The sequence below is a fragment of the Carassius auratus genome, unplaced genomic scaffold, assembly GCF_003368295.1.
Source record: "Carassius auratus strain Wakin unplaced genomic scaffold, ASM336829v1 scaf_tig00020405, whole genome shotgun sequence".
NCBI classification, from domain to species: Eukaryota; Metazoa; Chordata; class Actinopteri; order Cypriniformes; family Cyprinidae; genus Carassius; species Carassius auratus.
The window spans coordinates 2572-24718 of NW_020525024.1; the positions used below are offsets into that span (position 1 = coordinate 2572).

General features: G+C 37.5%; 3 protein-coding genes across 3 annotated transcripts; 1 reads left to right on the forward strand and 2 right to left on the reverse strand.

The window, feature by feature from the left end:
- Positions 1–1740: 1740 nt before the first annotated feature.
- On the forward strand, positions 1741–12788 carry LOC113076400 (transmembrane protein 145-like; the record flags this gene model as incomplete). Its single annotated transcript, XM_026249049.1, has 14 exons — positions 1741–1839; positions 2246–2323; positions 2758–2844; positions 3245–3346; positions 4973–5057; positions 5672–5743; positions 5948–6016; positions 6273–6353; positions 6841–6919; positions 7168–7261; positions 8178–8350; positions 9199–9319; positions 9410–9595; positions 10541–12788. Coding segments are annotated over 14 exons (1560 nt in total), but the record flags the coding sequence as incomplete, so codon positions are not given.
- A 31-nt stretch (positions 12789–12819) lies between these two features.
- On the reverse strand, positions 12820–15466 carry LOC113076401 (39S ribosomal protein L17, mitochondrial-like). Its single transcript, XM_026249050.1, has 3 exons — positions 15087–15466; positions 14520–14588; positions 12820–13142 (listed from the first exon to the last, which is right to left on the reverse strand). The coding sequence occupies exons 1-3, from the start codon at positions 15258–15260 to the stop codon at positions 12882–12884; spliced, it is 504 nt and encodes a 167-aa protein (XP_026104835.1). The 5' UTR covers positions 15261–15466; the 3' UTR covers positions 12820–12881.
- Positions 15467–16974: 1508 nt separating this feature from the next.
- On the reverse strand, positions 16975–18362 carry LOC113076403 (trypsin-1). Its single transcript, XM_026249051.1, has 6 exons — positions 18208–18362; positions 17970–18120; positions 17636–17886; positions 17398–17534; positions 17213–17314; positions 16975–17118 (listed from the first exon to the last, which is right to left on the reverse strand). The coding sequence occupies exons 1-6, from the start codon at positions 18245–18247 to the stop codon at positions 17071–17073; spliced, it is 729 nt and encodes a 242-aa protein (XP_026104836.1). The 5' UTR covers positions 18248–18362; the 3' UTR covers positions 16975–17070.
- Positions 18363–22147: the final 3785 nt, after the last annotated feature.

Here is a 22147-nt window from a genome sequence, read left to right on the forward strand (position 1 = left end):
TATCGGTCGATCACTAATAATTTTTACATTTCATTATAACATTATATGGTTCATAATAGTACATTTGGATATAACTTTACATAGAAATGAAACTTCCCATTTTTCATTTTTATAGGCGTTTGGTGAATAATTTGATTGCACTGGTGCCTTATGGGAACCATTGGCTATTATTCGATAGACACAAAGCAAAACGTATTGCTCTGAAGCAAACTGAGACTTACTGTGCTGCATAAAGTTAATGCAGCAGTTATTTCATCACATTGATTTAATGAAGATGAAGGCAATACAAGAAAATGAAGGAATTGCATTTATGCACAAATGGTTATAACACAGCTACTAAAAAACCGCTTAAAAGAACTTTTTATGACCTAAAAGCTTCCATTTTCTTTGCATAAAAATCTACATGAGTGAATTCAATAGCAGTAAAACTGGACACAACTTTAAATACTGAAGAAAAGGTTGGTAAGCATTTTTTACTCTTATATCAAGCACACTAGTGGCTAAACTTTTAAAGTGGTTCTTTATATTTATTTTTGGCCCACACACTCCCACTTTATTGCCTCAGTAGAATTCAGATTTTTTTAAGAAAATGAGGGATAAGTCGTTTTTTTTGTTCTGGCAATCAATCATTATGATACAATTCTCTCAGTTTAGCTCAACTTGTACTGAACGCTGAATATTCACTACCTCAACCAATGCTCGTGAGATAAAAGAGAGAATGATAAAAAATAGATCTGGTGGTGCAATCACACGGGAAAATGTGACCGATGGGAACGTGAACAAGGTCGGAAAGAAAGAAAAACAATGTTGTGAAGTCCTTGGTTTTAAAAACTGGGATTTGAGGAAAGTCGTTCATGATATAAAGGGGTTTAGACAGAGTCGGCCTCTCCTGGTTTCTATAGTAGCTGCAAAGTGCATTATGTGTCTGTTGCCATGACAATAGTACTAAGATTCTTTTGGACTGGGTGTTATTTTTTTAACTGACTGACCATAGGTGCTCTTTTACGTGTGCTTCTGTTTTAGAGAGACAAGGTGGTCTTTCAGAAGCTCGTCATGTGACGCCTGGCTCTTAATGTTTATTTGGGCTCAGTTCTGGGTCAGAGAGTCTTAGGCCTGGTGTCTGTTTTGTCAAGGAAACCTGTAGTTATGGAAACCCCCAACAGTAACACTGAAGGGAGAAGTTAACATGGACAAGGGGCTGAAAGCTGGAGCGCACTTAGTGCCATTTTACACTTCACTGACTGCGTGTGTGTCTGTCAGCCTAAGTTCAAGAGAGTGTGTGAGATGAGACCAGACTGAAGCCCTGAACACTGCAGAAACGTATTACAAAACTGTTATCAGTGCATTATATCAGACTTATAGGAGATACGTTTGGTTTTATGAATTTTTTGTGGTGTAAAGTTCAGGGCTTGGAAGCAGAATATCACTGGTTCGGTCCCAGCGTGTTCTGAGCCATCACTGTTGTGTCATTGAGCAAGCTCCAGGGGAAATATGCTTCTAATAAATGTACTGTGAGGTGCTTTGTCTGCTAAATGATGTCATGTCTGGATGAGGAAGCCATTCTGTGAAAGTTTCATGACATGAATTTTTGCTGCTAGCGCGGGTGCGTGAAGGGGTATGCTAGCTGCGGGACTCCAAATAAACAGTGCATCAATGTCGCTAGTGGATCCCACGAGACTGTCCTCAGAGTGAAGGTTACCATCCAGATATGGCCACTACATAACTATTTGATTCCTTTCTGTCACCCTCCTCTCTAATCCACAGGACTGGGTTTTCCTCACAAGGTTTTGCTTCCTGACTGATTTCGGCCGATTGAACTTCAAGTTCCGATACCCCAAGGTAAGACTAAAGACCGATATTTGAGTTTTTACTCGAGACCAGATTACTGATGTTGTACTAAATCTCAATATTTTCATGGATGCTTAATATATCAGTAGCAACTTATTGGTATCATCAGTCATTGGTGGATTCAGTTCTTTTATTATTGTCTATTACATGAAAATAATAATCGCCCATTGACCAATTGACCACAAATGTTCTACAAAGTTTGACCAGTAGATTTTGTTGTCAGATTGTCTATCTTCTTTCTTTATCTGTCAGTCATTGTCTATATAGATCCAATACATCTTTTAAGTTTCAAGATGGCATAGACAGTTCAGATATTAATCTCTCCCCTTCATTCTATCTATCCATCCATCTATCCTGTCTTTCTCTCCCTCCCACAATGTCCGTTTTTCACGGAAAGTCCCGATGCTGTCAGAACATATTGCTCTACTTTGATGAAAGCTCTCAGTGGCCAGCTGTGTACAAACGGCCGGACAAGGTGAGACACATACTGACAGAGTTTGTGTTTGTGTGTGTGTGAAAATATTGAGTGTACTGACAGACTGCATGTGTGTGCGTGAACAAACAGAGAGCACGAGCATGAATGTGTGTGCTACGCATCAATAGAAAGTATGAGGATTAAAGAAGAAATGTCAGCAGTGGGCTGTGGATTTAAAGTCCAAATCCAGTCTCCAGAAAGACATGAGTGTCAGTGCATGTGCGTATTTAAATACAGCACATTTTCTCCCTCCCCGTTGCAGGGTCTGCATTGCGGGACTCTATGGAAAAGTGCTTGAAGGAAGCCCCTGCTTTTCTTCACACTCCTCCAGTACTAATCTGCTACTTAGTACTTCAGCTTTTGTTGTTGTTATCGGGTGTTTGAAATCCCATGGAGAGCATGTGTGTTAACGGATGGTTTATGTGGCTCTACAGGATTGCTACCAGAAAGAGTCAGTATTGAGGCCTGAAAATAATCAGGTCATCAACCTGACAACCCACTACACCTGGTCTGGATGTATGGTAAGAAAAAAGCTGTTTATATTTAGTCTGTGGGCTTGTGTGTGTGTGCCCTTTAGGCTTGAAGTAGAATGGTTACAGTATAAAAGTTAAATTGTACTGTTCTGCACCACTGGCACCGGCAAAAATAAATGTTTTCAAAACTGGTTTCCCGGACACATGCCCTGTCTGCCATTGGCTGAGCTAATTCAAACAAACATAATTAAACATGCCTCAGTATTTATGTATTTTGATTAATGGCTCACTTGTGTCTCTGCATGCCGAACTGAGATAGAACAAGGAAAGAAATTACACTCATCAACAATAAATCATAACCATTCTCTGTTGAATCCGTGATGAACTATTACATAATAAAGAGTTGCTTCTCTTTATAATCATATGTCTTTGTGTCCGCTTCTGTCAGGTGGAAAGCGAAGGTAATGAAGAGATGCTGAATTGTGTAGGAGGTCGAAGTTTTCGTTCTGTCAGAGAGAGATGGTGGTACATTGCGCTCAGCAAGTGTGGGGTGAGTGGTGATACAGTAAACAATATACTGGGGACTAGGAATGTGCCTGAAGCAGACTGCTGTATTCAGGAAGGCATGATTAATGACCATACAATGAATAACTAAATGTACCGAAATATACAGAATTACAAAGGTAATACATAAGTTTTAATGAACATATCAAACAACACAATGATTATTCTGTGAAGCCTCCGATTAAAGTTGCATCTAGTGAATGAAAATGAGAATTGTGTGACATTCAAATCGGTTGCCCATGCTGCCCTCTCCATTTACTGTGAGCTTCAGAGAAATTCAAGCATTAAAATAAGATACTACATCATACACATGCTTTATAGTTTAAAATGTTTATGGGAATGTTTTAAACATTCTGAGCAGTGTTGTTAGTGTTGACTAAAACTATTAAAAAGTGTTTTCGTTGACTGAAATAAAGCTGAAATCAAATAAAATATAAATATTAGATGAAACTTAAATATAGCCTTGGCAACTAAGTAAAATAAAATAAATCTAAGTTGAAGAAGTACTATAATGACTAAAACCGAAACCGAAATAACAATAAATAAACATAAATAGAAAGATAATTTTTTTATAGAATTAACTATTAACTAAGATTAAAACAGAAACTGAAAATCTAAAAATAAAAGCTAATTCAAAATATGATAATTCTATTAAAATGTTATAATAAATCAAATTTATTTTATAAAAAAAAAAAATGCAGATCTCTCAGATCCAAATACAGATACAGAAACAGATCATTTTGACATTGCAACAGATAAGGAAAGATATACAGATACTGGGTTACATAGTTCCATGTTACTAAAATATTAGCTTGAAAAGACATTCTATGATACATCTACAATATATGTTTTTTGACCTGTTCCTACATTATGGCTTTGCTGTACACTCCAAATGCACTCAAGTTTTTTTTCTAAGACAAAAGAGGCTCAGGCCTGGATTGGACCATCTTCAGGAGGCAGTGAGAGATTCTTGCTGGAGCTGCTTGAAGTGATGTTGCACATGTACAGTAGTGTTGGAGAAGTACACAATGTGAAAGGATTTTATCTAGACAAATGTGGCAAAATGTAAAGGGATGTTTCATGGCTGGAGGCAGACTGATGGATGTAATGCTAAATCCTGTTGGACTGAAGTAATGCATCGTCTCTGACCACACAGTCCCGAAGGGTGCTGATGATTTTTTTTTCTCCTCTATCTCATACTTTCTTTTTCATTGGCCTGTCTTATACCTCTGTGTCTTGTTACTTCTGGTACAGTCACTTGATAACTCACTTCAGCCTTTCATGCTCATTCTCTTTTCTCTGTCCTTCTCCAGCTCTATATCTCTGTCCCGCTCTCTCTTTCCTCTCCATCTCCGGCCACATTGATTTGGTGATAGGGCATGCTTCATGCTCCTCACCTTCTGGAGTGTGGCAGAGGGAATGGGTTTTTTCCTGCCAAGTGAAATCAAAAGTGTTTCTCTTTTATTAAGCCGGGCTGAAATCCTCTCAAAACAGCTAGAAACCGTGCTGCTTTTAAGTCTTTTATAGCCCAAAGATCTGTGTGTGCACTCAGTGTATAACTGAACCCCACTCACTTTCCCCCTCTGTTTTCTCTTTCACCATACAACAACAGGGAGATGGGCTGCAGCTGGAATATGAAATGACATTAACCAATGGACAGTCCTTCTGGACACAGCATTTCTCTGCAGATGAGTTTGGTGAGACATGACTGAAAGTGGGAGGAATTTATTTTGTATCACGTGAAAGCATGACAAAATATATCCATTATATATACTACCCTTCAAAAGTGTGGGGTCAGTACAATATTTCAGTGTTTTTTACATAAGTATTTTATGCTCACCAAGGATACATTTATTAAAATAAAATACAGAAAAATCTGTAATATTGTTAAATATTATTACAATTTAAAATAACTGTTGAATATATAGTCTAATGTAAATGACGTAAAATGTTACTCATTCCTTTGGTGGTGGTTTCTAATATGCTGATTAGGTGCTCAAGATACACTTCTTATTATTATCAGTGTTAAATAACCGGATTGATATTATTGTGAAAACCATGATACATTTATTCCAGGAAAAAAATAATAATAATAATATACTTACCCTCATTGTTATTCAAATCGATATAATTTTCCTTCTAAAATGAAAGTGAATGGTGACTAGGGCACAGCGTTTTGAAGCTGCAAAATGACTTATAAAACACATCTTACAAATAAATAGTCTATACAGTACATGTTCATTCAACCATGTTCATTAAAATAGATTGTGACTAAATACTGTTCTTGCTTTCTTCTGTTTATGCATTTCAGGCATCCTGGAGACAGACGTCACATTTCTGGTTATTTTCGCCACTGTGTTTACACTCTCTTGTTATTTTGCTTGTGAGTTTCCATGTCCTCGAGGTGTAGAAGACCTCAGATGTGCTGGTCTCAGTAATTTGCCAGTTTTATTATTAAATGTTAAATGAAAGGATATTTGTAGCCAGATAAACGAACATACAGATACTATGATTCTTCTTTTTTCATAGTCTCTTTGCATTAGTTATTAATTTCCCCTGAATCTCTTCCTCTGTGTTCTTTTTTAAGATAATTTAAAGGGAAGACAGCTACTCCATACAACCTATAAGATGTTTATGACTGCGGCTGGAGTGGAGGGTGAGTAAGGCCACTGCACACACTCATATAGATAAACACAAGCATACTCTTTTTTTTATGACACTATAGGCGTTGCAACACTGCTGGATACATAACAATATCTCTTGTGTCATCCCTTCTTTCTTTCATCCTTATCTCCTCCACACATTCAACCTCTTCCTCTGTGCTCTCACGGCTGCTGCTGTGACTTATCTCTCTCTCTCTTCTCTCTTATCTCTGGCATCCTTTCTTTTACTTTCTGATTCCTCTCTCTCAGTCTTAAGCCTGCTTTTCTTTTGCATTTACTGGGGCCTTTATGCCAGAGATGGAGTTGGGAATGGCAGCCTCAAGATATTAGGTGAGAAAAACTCTATGTAAAGGACAAAATACAGTCAGATGCTCATATCGCTAAATAAACCCTGATTGAGTGGACTTGTGTAATTCTGAAGGTTTATTTTATAATAACCAGCTGACTTTACATTATGTTGATTTTTTACACAACTGCTTAGTATGTAAATAAATGTATTGTCATTAAATAATGATAAGGATGAAATTATTATTTTTTTCTCTCCAATCAAATTTCTTTCTATAGATAAGTTACCTGACATTTAATTTCACTGTACACATCTTCCACTATTTTAAGGAAAAGGGTTTTGTAAAAGAATATTTGATGCAACCACAAGTATTGTGTTATAATATTGTTGCTAAACAGTATCTTAACATACTGTATTTTAGCGTCACACATCCGTGTGCTTGTGTCTGGATTCTTTCTGAAATGATGACCTGATTCGCTACCCACTTGTGGTCACCTGTGTAACTCTCTATGGTTCTCTTCCTCTCACCAGGGAAATTACTCTTTTCTGTGAGCTTCCTGATTTTCTTGCTCATGCTGATTCTCCTGGGGAAGGGGTTCACTGTGACCAGGTAGGAGGCCTTACTTCTCACATAATGTGTGTAATGACTTACAAGGCTAATTACTGTAATGTGACCCAGATATCAAGAGAAATCTGTTTCCAAATTCAAGTATGTACTAAATTCAAGGATGAGCTTACTTTTGATGCTGATGTTCTTTAAGTATGCAGGTGATCCAACATCTGACAAATGTCTTTTGACCCATGGTTTCAAAGATGACGTCCAGTAGTGATAATGTTTCTCTCTTTTCTGATTTCCAGGGCAAGAATAAGTCACAGTGGCTCTGTGAAACTATCGATTTATATGACAATATACACCATCACCTACATCATCCTCTTCATATATGAAGCAGAAGTAAGATCTGATTGCCTTCACATGTTTCTTTTACAATAAGATGAATATTCATAGTTTGGGGTCAATAAGTTTTTTTTTTCTATTAAAAAAATAAATAATTTTCTGTAAGGGTGATTCTATTTCAAATAAATGCTGTTTTATTTTTTTAAATAAGAAATGTTTCTTGAGTACCAAATCAGCATATTATATTGATTTCTGAAGGATCATGTGATTTATTAAGACAGAAAACAATTTTGTTTAAAAGAAATGCGTATAAAAACTAATACTCATTATACTAAAACATTTCAAAAATCTTACAGACCCCAAACTTTGTGTATTTCTGATGTGTTTGCTGGCAATAAACACTGTACATTTAATCAACACAATATCATTTATCCTTTTGTTCAGTTTAGAAAAATGTCAACTGTTTTATTGTAATTTAGTTTTTCATAAACATCTTGAATAGAATTTGCTCAAGCGAATTTAGTTGCAATGATGACTAATGGTTGGAAAAACTCATCATGATTGAGGACTTGTCATCTTTAAGCGCTATCAGCTGCAGTTTCTCATGCTGTACCCCAGAGCTACTCACTCTATACATAATGTAAAGCTGCGAGATGAAGTTACTCAGCATGAGCATGTCGTGATGTAATGGAACCCTGCAGATAGATAGATAGATAGAGAGAGAGAGAGAGAATGACCCAGATCAGCTCTTGCAGTATCATTGAAGAGCTCCTGTTGCATCTTGTGTCAGTGTCACCTTTTGCTCTAATGCAGCTTTAGGTGTTTGGATTTAAGGCATGTTCCACCAGTTTCCACTTGTGCAGCCTAACAGATTGTGCCATGGTCAGATTTAAAACCATCAATCATACAGATGGGTTGCCAAGGGCGGTGATTTCCCTGTTCCCATGCACTCCCACTGCGTGTGTGTTTGTAGTTCTTTGATCCAGGCGAGGTGCTGTATGCTTATGACAGCCCTGCAGGGTATGGGCTAATGGGTTTGCAGCTGCTTGCCTACGTATGGTTCTGCTACGCTGTGCTGGTGTCCCTCAAACACTACCCTGAAAAACAACCTTTCTACATCCCCTTCTTCACTGCGTACACTCTATGGTGAGTTTTGCCAGAAGGTTAACATATAAAAATATAGAATATAAAATAAATGTAGCTATGAACATACAAAAGCAGAGGCTTATATTATTGTATTGTTCCATTGCTTTAATTTATTTAATGAAATAAACATTAATGTTTAAGAGGGGACAAAAATCATTTCAAACCTGCTGTTTTCATACAGTTTATCTATTTCCACATGCAACATCCACTGGCGGTAAAAGCACTTTTACTCCCATTTCATTCAGCATGAAATAAAAAAATGATGAGACTTTTTTATTCAAAATGTTGTCAACTCAGTACTTTGGTGATGTGATTTATGCCAAATTTCTCCAATTATATAGTCCACTTAAACCCCACCTCTTCCTTACAATCAAAACAACAATTTCCTACATTTTGTTCTTTTTAATTTACAATACGGAAACAAAATATGGGACGCTACTTTTGTTTCATCGCAACTTTAATAGTGCCCTAAATGCCACTTATAGTACAATATGTTTACATCCTACAAAATAGTCAAATTTATTACAAATACAATATTTAGCTTTAGCAAGAACTTTTCTAGGTTAAAAATGTTGTTCAACATTTCATGTAAAGTGCCTGAGAGTAACGCTCTTAATACCAAAGGCATGGGTTTGAATCATTGGAAACGTGAACTCAAAGAAAAACACTTTTTAAACTTTCCTCAAAGAAAATGTATAGATTAGTCACATTAGTCTTTTCATGAGACTAGATTTAAACAGTTTTCTCAGCTTTGGCTCAACGCTCTCCACAGCCTTTGTAAATCTGCAAAAAAGATTGACAGTATAAAGCCTGGTTCTTTTTATCCATTACTTTTTTTTCACCCATAGGTTTTTTGCTGTGCCAGTCATGGCTCTGATTGCCAACTTTGGCATTTCTCGCTGGGCCAGGGAAAAGATTGTGAACGGCATCCAACTCGGCATCCATCTCTATGCCCATGTCGTCTTTCTGGTGTGCTTTTTGCTGTTGTTTATTGTTACTTCATTTGTTTAAGCATGAAATATGATAAAACACCCTGCATGACTAATCCTGCCGTTCTAGGCCATCACGCGTCCATCAGCTGCCAATAAGAACTTTCCCTACCACGTGCGGACGTCACAGATCGGAATCCTTCTCTCCAGTCCTAAAGGCATGGGGGCAGAAAGCTTCCCTCATCATGCTTATGGGAATAGCTCCTTCCTAGGAGACTCTCAGCCAAACTTCACAGAGCTCTTCTCCATCCACTCAGTGAGTATTAGATGTTATCGATGGGAATAATAAAAAAAATTATTAATTTATTTTGATGAAAAAATAATCAGGCTGGGCAGCTTTTTAAATAAAGTTTCCAAAAAAAGGTTATTTTGGACAGCAATGCAATCAAAGAATATTTTTTGTTATAAGAACCATTTATGCTAAGTGTGTTTAACATTTACAAAATCTTACTTTTCCACTATAAATAAAAAATGTATGAAACATAGATGCCAATGAAGAACCTTTATTTTTAAGGCATAGTTCACCCAAATATTTTTACATTTGCTTAAAATTTACTTACCCTCAGGCCATCCAAGATTTGACATCCACTGGAAGGATTTGGAAAAATGTAAAATCAAAGTTGACTACATCACTTCCTCAACATTGGATCCACTGCATTGAATGGGTGCCATTAAAGTGAGAGTTCAAACAGCTGAAAGAACATCACAATAATCCACGTAACTCTAGTTCGCCAATTGACGTCTTGTTAAGCTGCATGTTTGTAATAAACATTTTTAAGACAGAAGACATTTTTTACTTCAGACAGTTGCTCCTGGCTAAAATACGAGTCCAACATTCACTATCCATAATATTGCTTTCTCAATTAAAATTTGTCTCATTTGAATCAAGAAAGAAATATGCTCAGATCAAGCAATGTTTACAAATTAAAACACAACATTAATTGATAGACTGGAGTTGTTTCAGTTACTTCTGGATTATTGTGATGTTTTTATCAGCTGTTTGGACTCTCATTCAGATGGCACCCATTCACTGCAGAGGATCCACTGGTGAGCAAGCGATGCAGTTTTACAGTTCTCCAAATAAAGAGCAACAATCTAAATACTGAATGGCTTCAATATATTTTTGGGTGCGCTGTTGTTTTATGAGTGTACTTTCATACAGTATTACTTCATGTAGTCCATCTCATGTTTTCCTATTGAGGACCCTGTGAAGACAATAGATGAGACAGTGGCTCGGAAGGGACAGGAAGTGCCAAGGAACAGCGAGCACAAGATCATCACCACAACAGCGGACTTGTCGTCTACATTCGCCCCTCTTCCTCCTCCAATACCACCACGCAGCTCCGCACACTCTACCCCTCCTCCTAGATTAACGTCCCACTTCACCGAGTATTTTAGTATGCAAAGGGCCACAGGAATGGGTCCCAATGCCTAGAGCAGGCCATAGAGGAACTGGCCATGCGGAAACTACCTTCAGACATCTATGAGGTGGAAAAGAGTTCAATATTTCAATAGATTAGGTTAAGGCAAGCGTGAAAAAGTAAAGCCATTTTCAAACAAGTTACCAAACATCTATATCTTTGAATTTGTAAAGAGAAGAGAGACATGGGCATAACCTGGACACACAGCTCCTAAAAAAAAAAGAAGCAATAAATAATTCGCGGAGATGAGAGAGATCATATTCAATCAGTGCAATGGTGACAGGAGACAATGGTGAATCTATAGTATAGCTATTTCAAGCTTAATGTGGCAGTAGGCTAGTAATGTACAGTAACAGTACAGTGAGCTCTTGACACATTTTTTAATTGTTCATTTAAGTGGTGCAGTTAATATTTGTATTTCCATGCCATTTTAATGCAACAGAACCAAGTATCCATCTCCTTCACTTCATTTTTTTTATGTTTTTTGAGAATGTATGTACACATTTTGTCTGTAAAGATAATTTAGGGTTTATATATTTTTATTCACATTGAATACAGCTAGAGACTTTGCAAACTGATATGCAAAGGCAAGTTGATTGTGGAACAACTAGTATTTGTAAACCATGCATGTTTGTGCGTTGTCTACATTCTGATATATTCAAAGTCATTTTGGGTGTGCCTAGTTTTCACATCTAGTCTTATTTTTGTATGCAGTACACACTGTTTACAGTCTAAGTATGTAGAGAATATTTATGGCAAGCAGATGATGAATGATGACGTTCATCTTCATCCCAGTCTTTCTGTATTGTCCATTCCGTGCAGGGCTGCGTGGAGTTCAAAACTGAGTACAGATTCAATTTCTGCAAACTTTGTTACACATTTGTATATTCAATAAGTGGATATGGGGATAAGTGGATTTTCGTTCTGTCAGTGAGTAGAAATAGATTCATTCAGTCTGCTGGGATTATCATTAGGTTTGTTTACTTAAGTGTATGATGAAAATATAGCTCTACTACAGAAACACTTTGTATTGACTGCATGGAGCACTTTACTGTTTTAAACACTTATTTCACTACCATTAGAGAGACCCTTGAACATGCAACCGTAATGCAATACAGTAAAAGACAGATATACAGATAAAATGCGAAGGTTTTATCTGTACAATATTCATTATCATTACTGTATTTTTTTTGTGGGTCATGTTTGTGTTATAGATCAACATATCCTATATAATCTCCATCTAAAATTGGCCTGCTTTAATTGTAATCCTATAACTCTACATATTAATGACATTTATATTCAATTTTTTTTTAAAGACAAGAACTTTACTTGAAGATTAATTAAATATAGAGTCCTGTGGTTTGATTTTTAATGGATGTACTTTGGGGCTTAAGCCATTTCTTTAGTAAATACTGAACTTGTTCTGTCTGGAGGGCACCGGAAAAAGTGATCTTATAAGGCTTTGCCATGATTTTTCCTTCTCCTAGGTGAGTGTGCACACCTAGAAGAGAAGAGATAGCACACTTTTTGAATATATGATAGATATTAGCACATCACATTGGGGAGCACAGAAAGATTGAGTTAAGCACATTTCTGTTGCAGTGTTCATACTGAATGCATTTTAATAGTGTCAAATGACTTGGCAGTGCATATCCTTTTTGCCAAATTAAAATGGTCTGTTTTACAACTCTGGCTTGTTTATGCGTTTCATTTTGAAGTTTGATTAGTAATAAAGGGATGTACAGTAACAGTAATCCTACTACTCTGAAGTACAATCAACTGCTGAACAAATCATTGTCATTGGTATAAAAAAACATTTAAAAATGAATTCCTTCTTTCATAAAACTAAGTCCTAGGTTTTTCAATATTTCTAATCAACTTTAGACTCATTTTTATATCTGACCATGCTGAAAATTAAAGCAAGTGGGTTTTTACAGGACATCTTATTCATTTATCATACAAATTCATATAGAAAGTCATAGACAATCTGAATATAATATATTGATTTAAAAAGTAATGGACATGCTGAGCATCAACTAACCATACACGACACTGAGAACAAATTTTAATGAGATTTTAATTATTACATTAAATATAATGTACAGATACAGTGATTAAAGATCATGAGTCCTTTTTCTCAGACACCATTTGAGCTTTTTCTTCTCTGTATGCTTTTAGAAGTTGGTTTAACATGTTCAGTTCACTGACATGTTTCATGGGGAACAAGGGTGGGAAAGGGTGGCCTTTATACTCCAGGACAGCCATAGCCGCACAGTCCAGATTCTCCCTGTTAGGAATGCGAGCCATGCGTGTATATCCACCCGTTTGATTCTCAAATCTTACCCCCAGGACTTTAAAAAGTTTGGGGATCAAATCTTTTTCCTGAATGGAGAAATATAAATAAACAATACATTATAGATAGATAGATAGATAGATAGATATACAGGTGCTGGTCATATAATTAGAATATCATCAAAAAGTTTATTTATTTCACTAATTCCATTCAAAAAGTGAGACTTGTATATTATATTCACTCATTACACACAGACTGATATATTTGTTTGCTGGCCAATTAAGAACAGGGATACTATGGTCCTTAAACCAGGTACTGGTAGCTTTGGCACTGTGTGCAGGTGCCAAGTCCTGTTGGAAAATTAATTCTGCATCTCCATAAAGTTGGTCAGCAGCAGGAAGCATGAAATGCTCTAAAACGTCCTGGTATACTGCTGCATTGACCTTGGACCTCAGAAAACACAGTAGACCAACACCAGCAGATGACATTGCACCACAAACCATCACTGACTGTGGAAAATTGTCACTGGACCTCAAGCAACATGGATTGTGTGCCTCTCCTCTCTTCCTCTAGACTCTGGGAACCTGATTTCCAAAGGAAATACAAAATTTAGTTTCATCAGAGAACATAACTTTGGATCACTCAGTAGCAGTCCAGTCCTTTTTGTCTTTAGCCCAGGCGAGACGCTTCTGACGCTGTCTGTTGTTCAAGAGTGGCTTGACACAAAGAATGCGATAGCTAAATTTACATCTTGCATACGTCTGTGCGCAGTGGTTCTTGAAGCACTGACTCCAGCTGCAGTCCACTCTTTGTGAGTCTCCCCCACATTTTTGAACAGGTTTTGTTTCACATTCATCTCCAGGGTGTGGTTATCCCTATTGCTTGTACACTTTTTTTCTACCACATCTTTTCCTTCCCTTCGTCTCTCTATTAATGTGCTTGGACAGAGAGCTCTGTGAACAGCCAGCCTCTTTTGCAAAAGGTGTCAATGGTCGTCTTTTGGGACAACTGTCAAGTCAGAGTCTTCCCCGTGATTGTGTAGCCTACAGAACTAGACTGAGAGAACATTTAAAGGCCTTGCAGGTGTTTTGAGTTAATTAGCTGATTAGACTGTGGCACCAGGTGTCTTCAATATTGAACCTTTTCATAATATTCTAATTTTCTGAGATACTAAATTTGGGATTTTCCTTAGTTGTCAGTTACAATAATCAAAATTAAAAGAAATAAACATTTGAAATATACCAGTCTGTGTGTAATGAATGAATATAATACACAAGTTTCACTTTTTGAATGGAATTTGTGAAATAAATAAACTTTTTGATGATATTCTAATTTTCTGACCAGCACCTGTGTGTGTGTGTATATATATATATATATATATATATATATATATATATATATATATATATATATATATATATATAGATGGATGGATAGATGTATTGAAGGAAGGATCGAAAACTTACCGTGAGCCAGAAATCAGCCATTTTCATAGACTTTTCATTAGTATCTCCCTTTTTAGCATAATCAATCAACTAAAAAGAGAAGAAATAAAAAAAAAAAAACTTTTAAAAAGTCAAAATAAAAACATCATTCTAGTTTTAAAGAGCACATTAAAATCGATTTAAACTTTACTAATTTTCTATTTCCTGTTATCTAATATTTTAAAATGTAACATTTACCAGAATTTCACTATTGTGTCAGTTTTAACGTAACAAAATATTTTATATTAACATATATAGTTGTTGTCTTAAATGCCAAGAATATTGAATTATAATGGAATAGAAATGTGACAGGAGCGCATCTCATGGTAGACAGAGCAGCAGAGTATCCCAGTATCACTAACAGTTACCAATCTTATGATTTTGACATCATAATCAAATAATAATTCTACGTTAAAATATTTATCAGAATTTCTAGATTAAACAGACGCCGTTTTATTTTTCAATATTTTAGCAAGTCGAAAATACCCGATTCACACATATAGGAAAAGCAAGATGAAACTTGAAGCGGGGTTTTGTAACGTTACTTGCCTTTTCAGCGTAAAAGCGAACCTCGTCTGCTCGGGCTCTTGTTGTCTCTATTCTCTCGTGTCGAACCAGACCCGTGAGTATGTTCCGGAGCATGTTGATTCTGGACTCGGGTCCGAGTCCTATCCGACGGGCCACCCGTCCATGAGAAATCAACGCCCGCAGGGTGAGTCGCATTACAAGAAACGGCGAAGGACACTCCTCCAGAAAATAATATCTCTCTGCAACACAACGTTAAAAATATTGGTGGAGAAATCTCAGAAGAGCACTTCTGTGATCAATGATTACATCCACTGCAGATCAACAGACGCATTTATTTCATCCAGAGTATTGTGCGATACATTCAGCTCAGCTCACAGGGAGAAATGCATGCGTGATGGTACGTCGGTCTGAAGAGTCCTAAATGAAACATAAGATGTGTAAGGTTCCGCTTGCATACATCTGGGATGATTCAATTTTATTGTCATTTATTCAGAAAATGTTTAATCTGCTGTAAGTTAGCCAGTATATATATATTGCTCTAAGCGATAAAGTTCTCATCAAACTCATTTGTGCTGCCAATATTTAGGGTTAAATTTAATCAAGTTGGAAACAGTTTAACTGGATGACACAGGTCTCAGTAAATGATAGAGCCCTAATGTGAGCGTGTGTTATTATGTAGCCTTATTATGTGTAGCCAGGACTGGAAATGGTGTCCAATACTAAAATCAGTGAAACACACTTTGCAAAAAGCATTGGAATTGGGAATAGGGACTACTGAACAGATATTTAGAAGTTGATTTTAAAATGAAATAAAAATAAAAATAAAAACACTTGTATGTAAATGTAAACATCATTTTTTACAACACTATAAATGTGACCCATCAGGTAATGACAAGTTCTACACACACTTGTAGTCTTCATGCTCACTTGAACACTTGGACCAAATAAAGGAAATACATCATATAAGTAGTCAAGTGGTCAAGTGCAAAGACCGCAAGTGCATGTGGTATTTGGACAATGGGATAAAGACAGTCACTTGCTTTGTTCCTGTTTGATTCAGCAGGTTGAACGAATCAATTGAATGAATGATTCAGTGACTTGCCACCTACTGGCGGTTTCAGTTTCATTTTTAAAGTATAAATTTAGTTTAAATCCTTTTATTTAATTTTTTTCTATATTCAAAACATTATATTTAAAACATTACTCTCATAACATTGTTTTTATAAATTTAAATACTTTCACCTCTGAGTCTCGTTTAACAGTAAATATTCCTTAATTTGTGTTCTGCTGGATTTTTTTATGCTGATTTCATTTGACTAATAACTTATTACTTTATTATTAAATTAAAGTTATTGTTTAATTCAAATAGATTAAATAATATATATATATATATATATATATATATATATATATATATATATATATAAATATATATATATATATATATATATATATATATATATATTACACAAAGAGGACATCAAAACATAAAATCTCAAGACAGCATTTTTTTCTTTAGCTGTTATTCAGATTAAGCCGGATAAATAGTTTGAACAGTTTGACAACATTGTTACAGAAACGATACTGACAATTTATATCAATGCCACCAACCATCATTAATCATGTCTTGAACATTTTTTTTTTTCAGAAATTCCTAGAAATTATTTTACCCAATGTCTATTTGACGGCATAACCTTCTACATTATATCCTTTTTATATTTATTATTAAAAATGTTAGAATCAATCAACTTGTATCTGTAACCTTCTGCTAAATTTTTAACATGATATAGGTACTTTGTTGTGTGTTGCTTTTGTAATTTTTGCTAAGAGTGTCATATATTTAAATATAGACCTGATAAAATACAGTGATTGTTAACAAATATAAATGAAGCACTTGGAGAAAGCGAAATATTTGTAAATGTTTTTTATTTTCACACAGGTTTTTGTCCACGAAACAAACTAATTGATTGCAGATTTGGAGGCTGTATGTGATGACGTATCAGATTTAGTTACTCCTCATGGTGTCGGCGATCCATTGGCTGAACATGCAGACCTTGAAGAAAAGATCATTCAGACAAATCATATTAGTGCTTTAAATTATACTGAATATATTAGTAACAGTTACTAAACAACAACAACTCTATTACCTTGCCATAGACACCAGGATGATTCTTCTCAGCACAGCCATAACCCCAGGATACGATACCCTGCAGCACACCGTCGCACACCACAGGACCACCAGAGTCACCCTGAAGAAGACAAACATAACAAAAGATTATTATTAAGATAGTTTCATATAATATGCATGCAACAATGTCCCCTTTTCCTCTACCTGACAAGAGTCCTTTCCTCCCTCCAGGTATCCAGCACAGAACATGGTATCTGTAATCATACCAGGGTAGGAGTTGTTGCAGTCGCGGTCTGACAGGATGGGGATCTCCAGACACTGAAGCTTGTTAGAATCAGCAGCTGCAAAGAATTGAATACAGCAGCAGCAGAGATGGAGTGAACCGAAGTGCATTGAGCATGAAGTGTAAAGGAGTTGCGTGATCATGAATCCTGACACTTACTGGAGCTCATGGTGTTTCCCCAGCCACTGACTCTGCACATGGTGCCAGCGGCGGCACATCCACTGGGCAGGGCCACAGGCTGCACATACTGATTGAGGGTAGCAGGCTTGCTAAGCTTGATTAGCATGATGTCACTGTCAATGATCCAGGAGTCATAGTTGGGGTGGCGGATGACCTTCTCAGAGGAGATGAACTGTTCACGACCCTCATTAACTACGATGTTGTGCTCGCCCAAACGGACCTCCACACGTCTGAAAGACAAAGTCAAATACTGTTCAGAACAGAGAAAACCAATGAAGTGTTACATGAGCTACTTTAAGAAGACATCACTTACGACTTGTAGCAGTGAGCAGCAGACACAACCCAGTACTCGCTGACCAGAGAGCCTCCACAAAAGTGGTAGCCAGAGTTCAGAGACACCTGCCAGGGCTGGGAATGGGCTGTGCACTCATATCCACCAACAATCTTGTCATCATCCAGAGCAACTACACAAATGAGAGTGTATCGTCAGCATATTAAATATACCTGTAAAATGAGCTGTCAGAGAATCAGTGATTGGAGTCTCTACTCACAGGCAGCTCCAAGGAGCACCAGGAACACCAAAGACCTCATGACTGCTGATTTAACCGGTGCGATGAAGGTCTCCCTCCTCGCTTGGAGTATTTATAGGACTGTCAGCCTATTGATCTATGCCCAAGTGATCTGCCATTGACCAATCAGCTCCAAATGACATATCTGAAGTCTGATATGTAAATAATATCCTGTCATTGTGTATCTATGAAGAGAAAAATCTTAGAAAACTATACATTAGGGCTCCATTGGCAATCTGATGTAACCTAGTGTATCAAGCGTGTATAGAAACAAGATATATAATTTTAATTACTTATATTCTTAAAGGTAAAATGTTTGTTGTAAATTTCTCAAAACATAAAGCCAGAACCTCCTTAACCTACTGTAACAGTGAAATGCCACCTGTAATACAGATGTATTTAAATTCTGATGCACAATTGAACACAAAGTTATATTTTTAAACAATGTTTGTAGATTAAACAGAATATAAATCTTTAAATACAGATGGAAAATATGGGTGAGAAGATGGACAGCTGTTGAAAACTTGTGTTACATTGAAAACTTGTTGTCAAGGTCACAAAGCTTAAAACGAACCTATTCAGCAGCACAGCTGCTGGATCTCCCTGGTTCTATCAATGCAATTTTGAATGTGCCATGTTAACATTTTTCTATATTCAGTATGTAGAGAATATTTACCTCAGGCGGATGATGAATGATAGCATGTTCATCTTTATCTTTGTCTTTCTGTATTGTCCATTCCATAATAACAATTTAGTTTAGATAGTACAGAGCAGGGTGTGAGAAGTAAAAAAAAAAAATAATTTAACAGATTGTTACAGTTGTACATTTAATAACACTCACACAGTGGTCTTCAGCAGAGGCCTGTTGCACAAAGCAGGTTTCAGTTTTTACCCAGGTAAGTTCACATTTAGTTTGAGCAAACTCCGAGGTTTCTGGCTCAAGAAGGTGGGTTGGTTTTGAGTGGGTTTTGTTGCCAATGGTAACTTATGCTACACGGCTACACTGCTTCTTCTTCTGAACAAAATTTTAACACCTAACGCCTCCTAGAGCTTTAAAGCTACAACCATCAAATTGGGGTCAGACTGGTCTGGCTTAGTGTGCTATGACTTTTCTAACTGATCCGATTTGTTTTTGACTGTTTTTTGAGGGTTTTCATAAACCACACTAAAGAAAAAAAAAAAAAAAAATATTGCATAGACTTTCATTGAAAACTTTTGTACAGTGAGTCTTAGGGTGTATTTAAGCTGTCTATTGTAATAGCAAAGCTTAACAACTCCCTACTGAACCATCTTATGAATCATCTTATGCTGTACTCAACGTCAAGAGACCTTCTCGAAAGGGAACATCTCTGGTCACTGATGTAACCTCTGTTGCCTGAGTAGGGAACGAGACGTTACATTGTGTGTTACTGATGCTCAGATCTTTCATAAACTCTCTTATTCAGTAGAAATCTTCTTATGCCACTCATTGCTGCTTATTTATGGCACTTTCATGTCCCCTTTTATGTGCTCGAGTACCATTGGCCTTTTGCGATGTAATGGCGTTAAGCAAATAAAACGTAATTTTTTGAGGAGAAAGGTCTTTCCCCAAAGCATCATCGCCGTACACAATGTCTTGTTCCCTTCTCAGGAAACTAAGGTTACATCAGTAACAGGAGGACTTTTTTCTTTTGGTTGTTCTTTTAGTGATCGCTATAACCCCTTAATCATTGCCTGTGTTGTATAGCATATACAGTACATGGCAAAGGCATTAAGATAGGGGTGTGATGCTTTTGGGTAGGGCCTTGTTGGTTTTTCAAATATCAACAGCATTTTCCAGAAATGACTTCCTGCACCTTTAAATGTAGGCTTGTAAAAGTACTTAAAAAAATATATTGAGTGTACAATGACAAATATGAATGAAGCACTTTGGGAAAGTAGTATATATTTTTAAATCCTTTTATTTTAACACGTTTTTAATCTCCAAAAAAAAAGAAAAACTGATGGACTGCAGATTTGGAGGCTTTATGCGATGACATATCATTACACATTTTTCTCTGGAATGTAGTGTCTAATGAATGCTCTGTAGTATTTATTTTATTGACTCGTGTGTGACCTGAGAGCAGCGTTTGATTTTGAATGCAGGTGAAATGGTTTTGCAGTGATTGTTTGACTTTGATAGAAGAGTCTAAAGTATCTTGAATTTAGTTTAAGTAGTGTAGATGAAACTGTATGTCAAATTTTGATACAACCACGGAGATCCAGCAGCTGTGCTGTTGATTATGTTTATTTTAGGTGATGGACCTTGACAGCTGGTTTCCACCCTGAAACAAGTTTTGATCAGCTGTCCATCTTTGTAACGACAGATAAAAGAGGAGGAAGCAATTGCAGGCAATCAGATGTAGTTTATTGATAAAGAGTGTCCAGAGTGTTGGCAATGGCAAGGAAGGTCTACGGTGGCGTGAGGAGAGCGGGATGGTGAAGTCAGCGGTGCAGGTGAAGGTGGTCAATGGTTGGAACCAGGAACAGACCGGAACACTGACACGCGGACGACAACACGAATCCAAACCAGCACACAAACACGGAAGACGATAATCCAGCTAGTGCATGGAGACATAAGAGAGGATCTGACAACAGAGAGAGAGCGAGGTGAGTATAAGTAGCAGAGGTATGATGACGATCAGCTGGAGCGAGACAATCAACACCCAGGTGATGACAATCAACTAAACGAGCACATGGAGACAACGTAAGTACAAAAACAATAACAAAACATGACACGGAGGAAACACTGGATTTCCTACCGTGACAGTACCCTCTCCCCTAGGACGTCACCTGACGTTCCCAGCCTGCTTTACCTGTAGATTGTAATCATCTATAAGGTGGTGATCCAATATGTCCCGAGCAGGAACCCAGCTCCTCTCCTCCGGACCGTAACCTTCCCAATCCACCAAGTACTGAAAACCGCGTCCCCTCCGTCTAGAGTCCAGAATACGATTAACCAAATAGGTGGTTTCCCCATTAACGAGACGAGGCGGGGGGGGAACCGGAGCAGGCGGATTAAGACGGGAAGAAATCACCGATTTAATTTTGGAGACGTGGAACACGGGATGAATCCTCCTGTACGCCGGAGGAAGGCTAAGACGCACGGTAACCGGATTAATAATCTTGGTAATAGAAAACGGGCCAATAAATTTGGGAGCAAGTTTGTTAGAAACGGACCGCATAGGAATATTCTGGGTAGAAAGCCACACTCTTTGACCGACGACGTAACGGGGAGGCTTCGACCGGTGGCGATCGGCCTTAGCCTTGGTGCGCGACCTAGCCTGGAGCAGAGCTCTGCGAGCTCTGGTCCAGGTGCGGTGACACCTCTGGACTAATGCGTGTGCGGAGGGGACCGAAACCTCGGATTCCGTACTGACAAAATTAGGTGGTTGGTACCCTAAACTACACTTAAATGGAGACATGCCCGTAGATGACACTGGCAAAGAATTGTGTGCGTACTCCACAACTGAGAGTTGCTGACACCAGGACGAAGGATTATTGGAAACCAAACATCGCAAAACCCTCTCGACATCCTGATTGGCTCGTTCGGTTTGACCATTGCTCTGGGGATGGAACCCGGAAGAAAGACTAACAGTCGCTCCTAACAATTTACAAAACTCTCGCCAAAATTTGGACACAAATTGGGGACCCCTGTCAGAAACCACGTCTGTCGGGAGGCCATGTATGCGGAAGACGTGGTCAATGACAGCTACCGCTGTTTCCTTGGCTGAAGGTAATTTGGGCAAGGGAATAAAATGAGTCGCCTTCGAGAACCGGTCCACTACGGTTAAAATCACCGTATTGCCTTTAGAGGGCGGGAGGGCGGTGATAAAATCTAGCGAAATGTGGGACCAGGGTCTTGAAGGGACAGACAGCGGTAAGAGTAACCCATCTGGAGGTC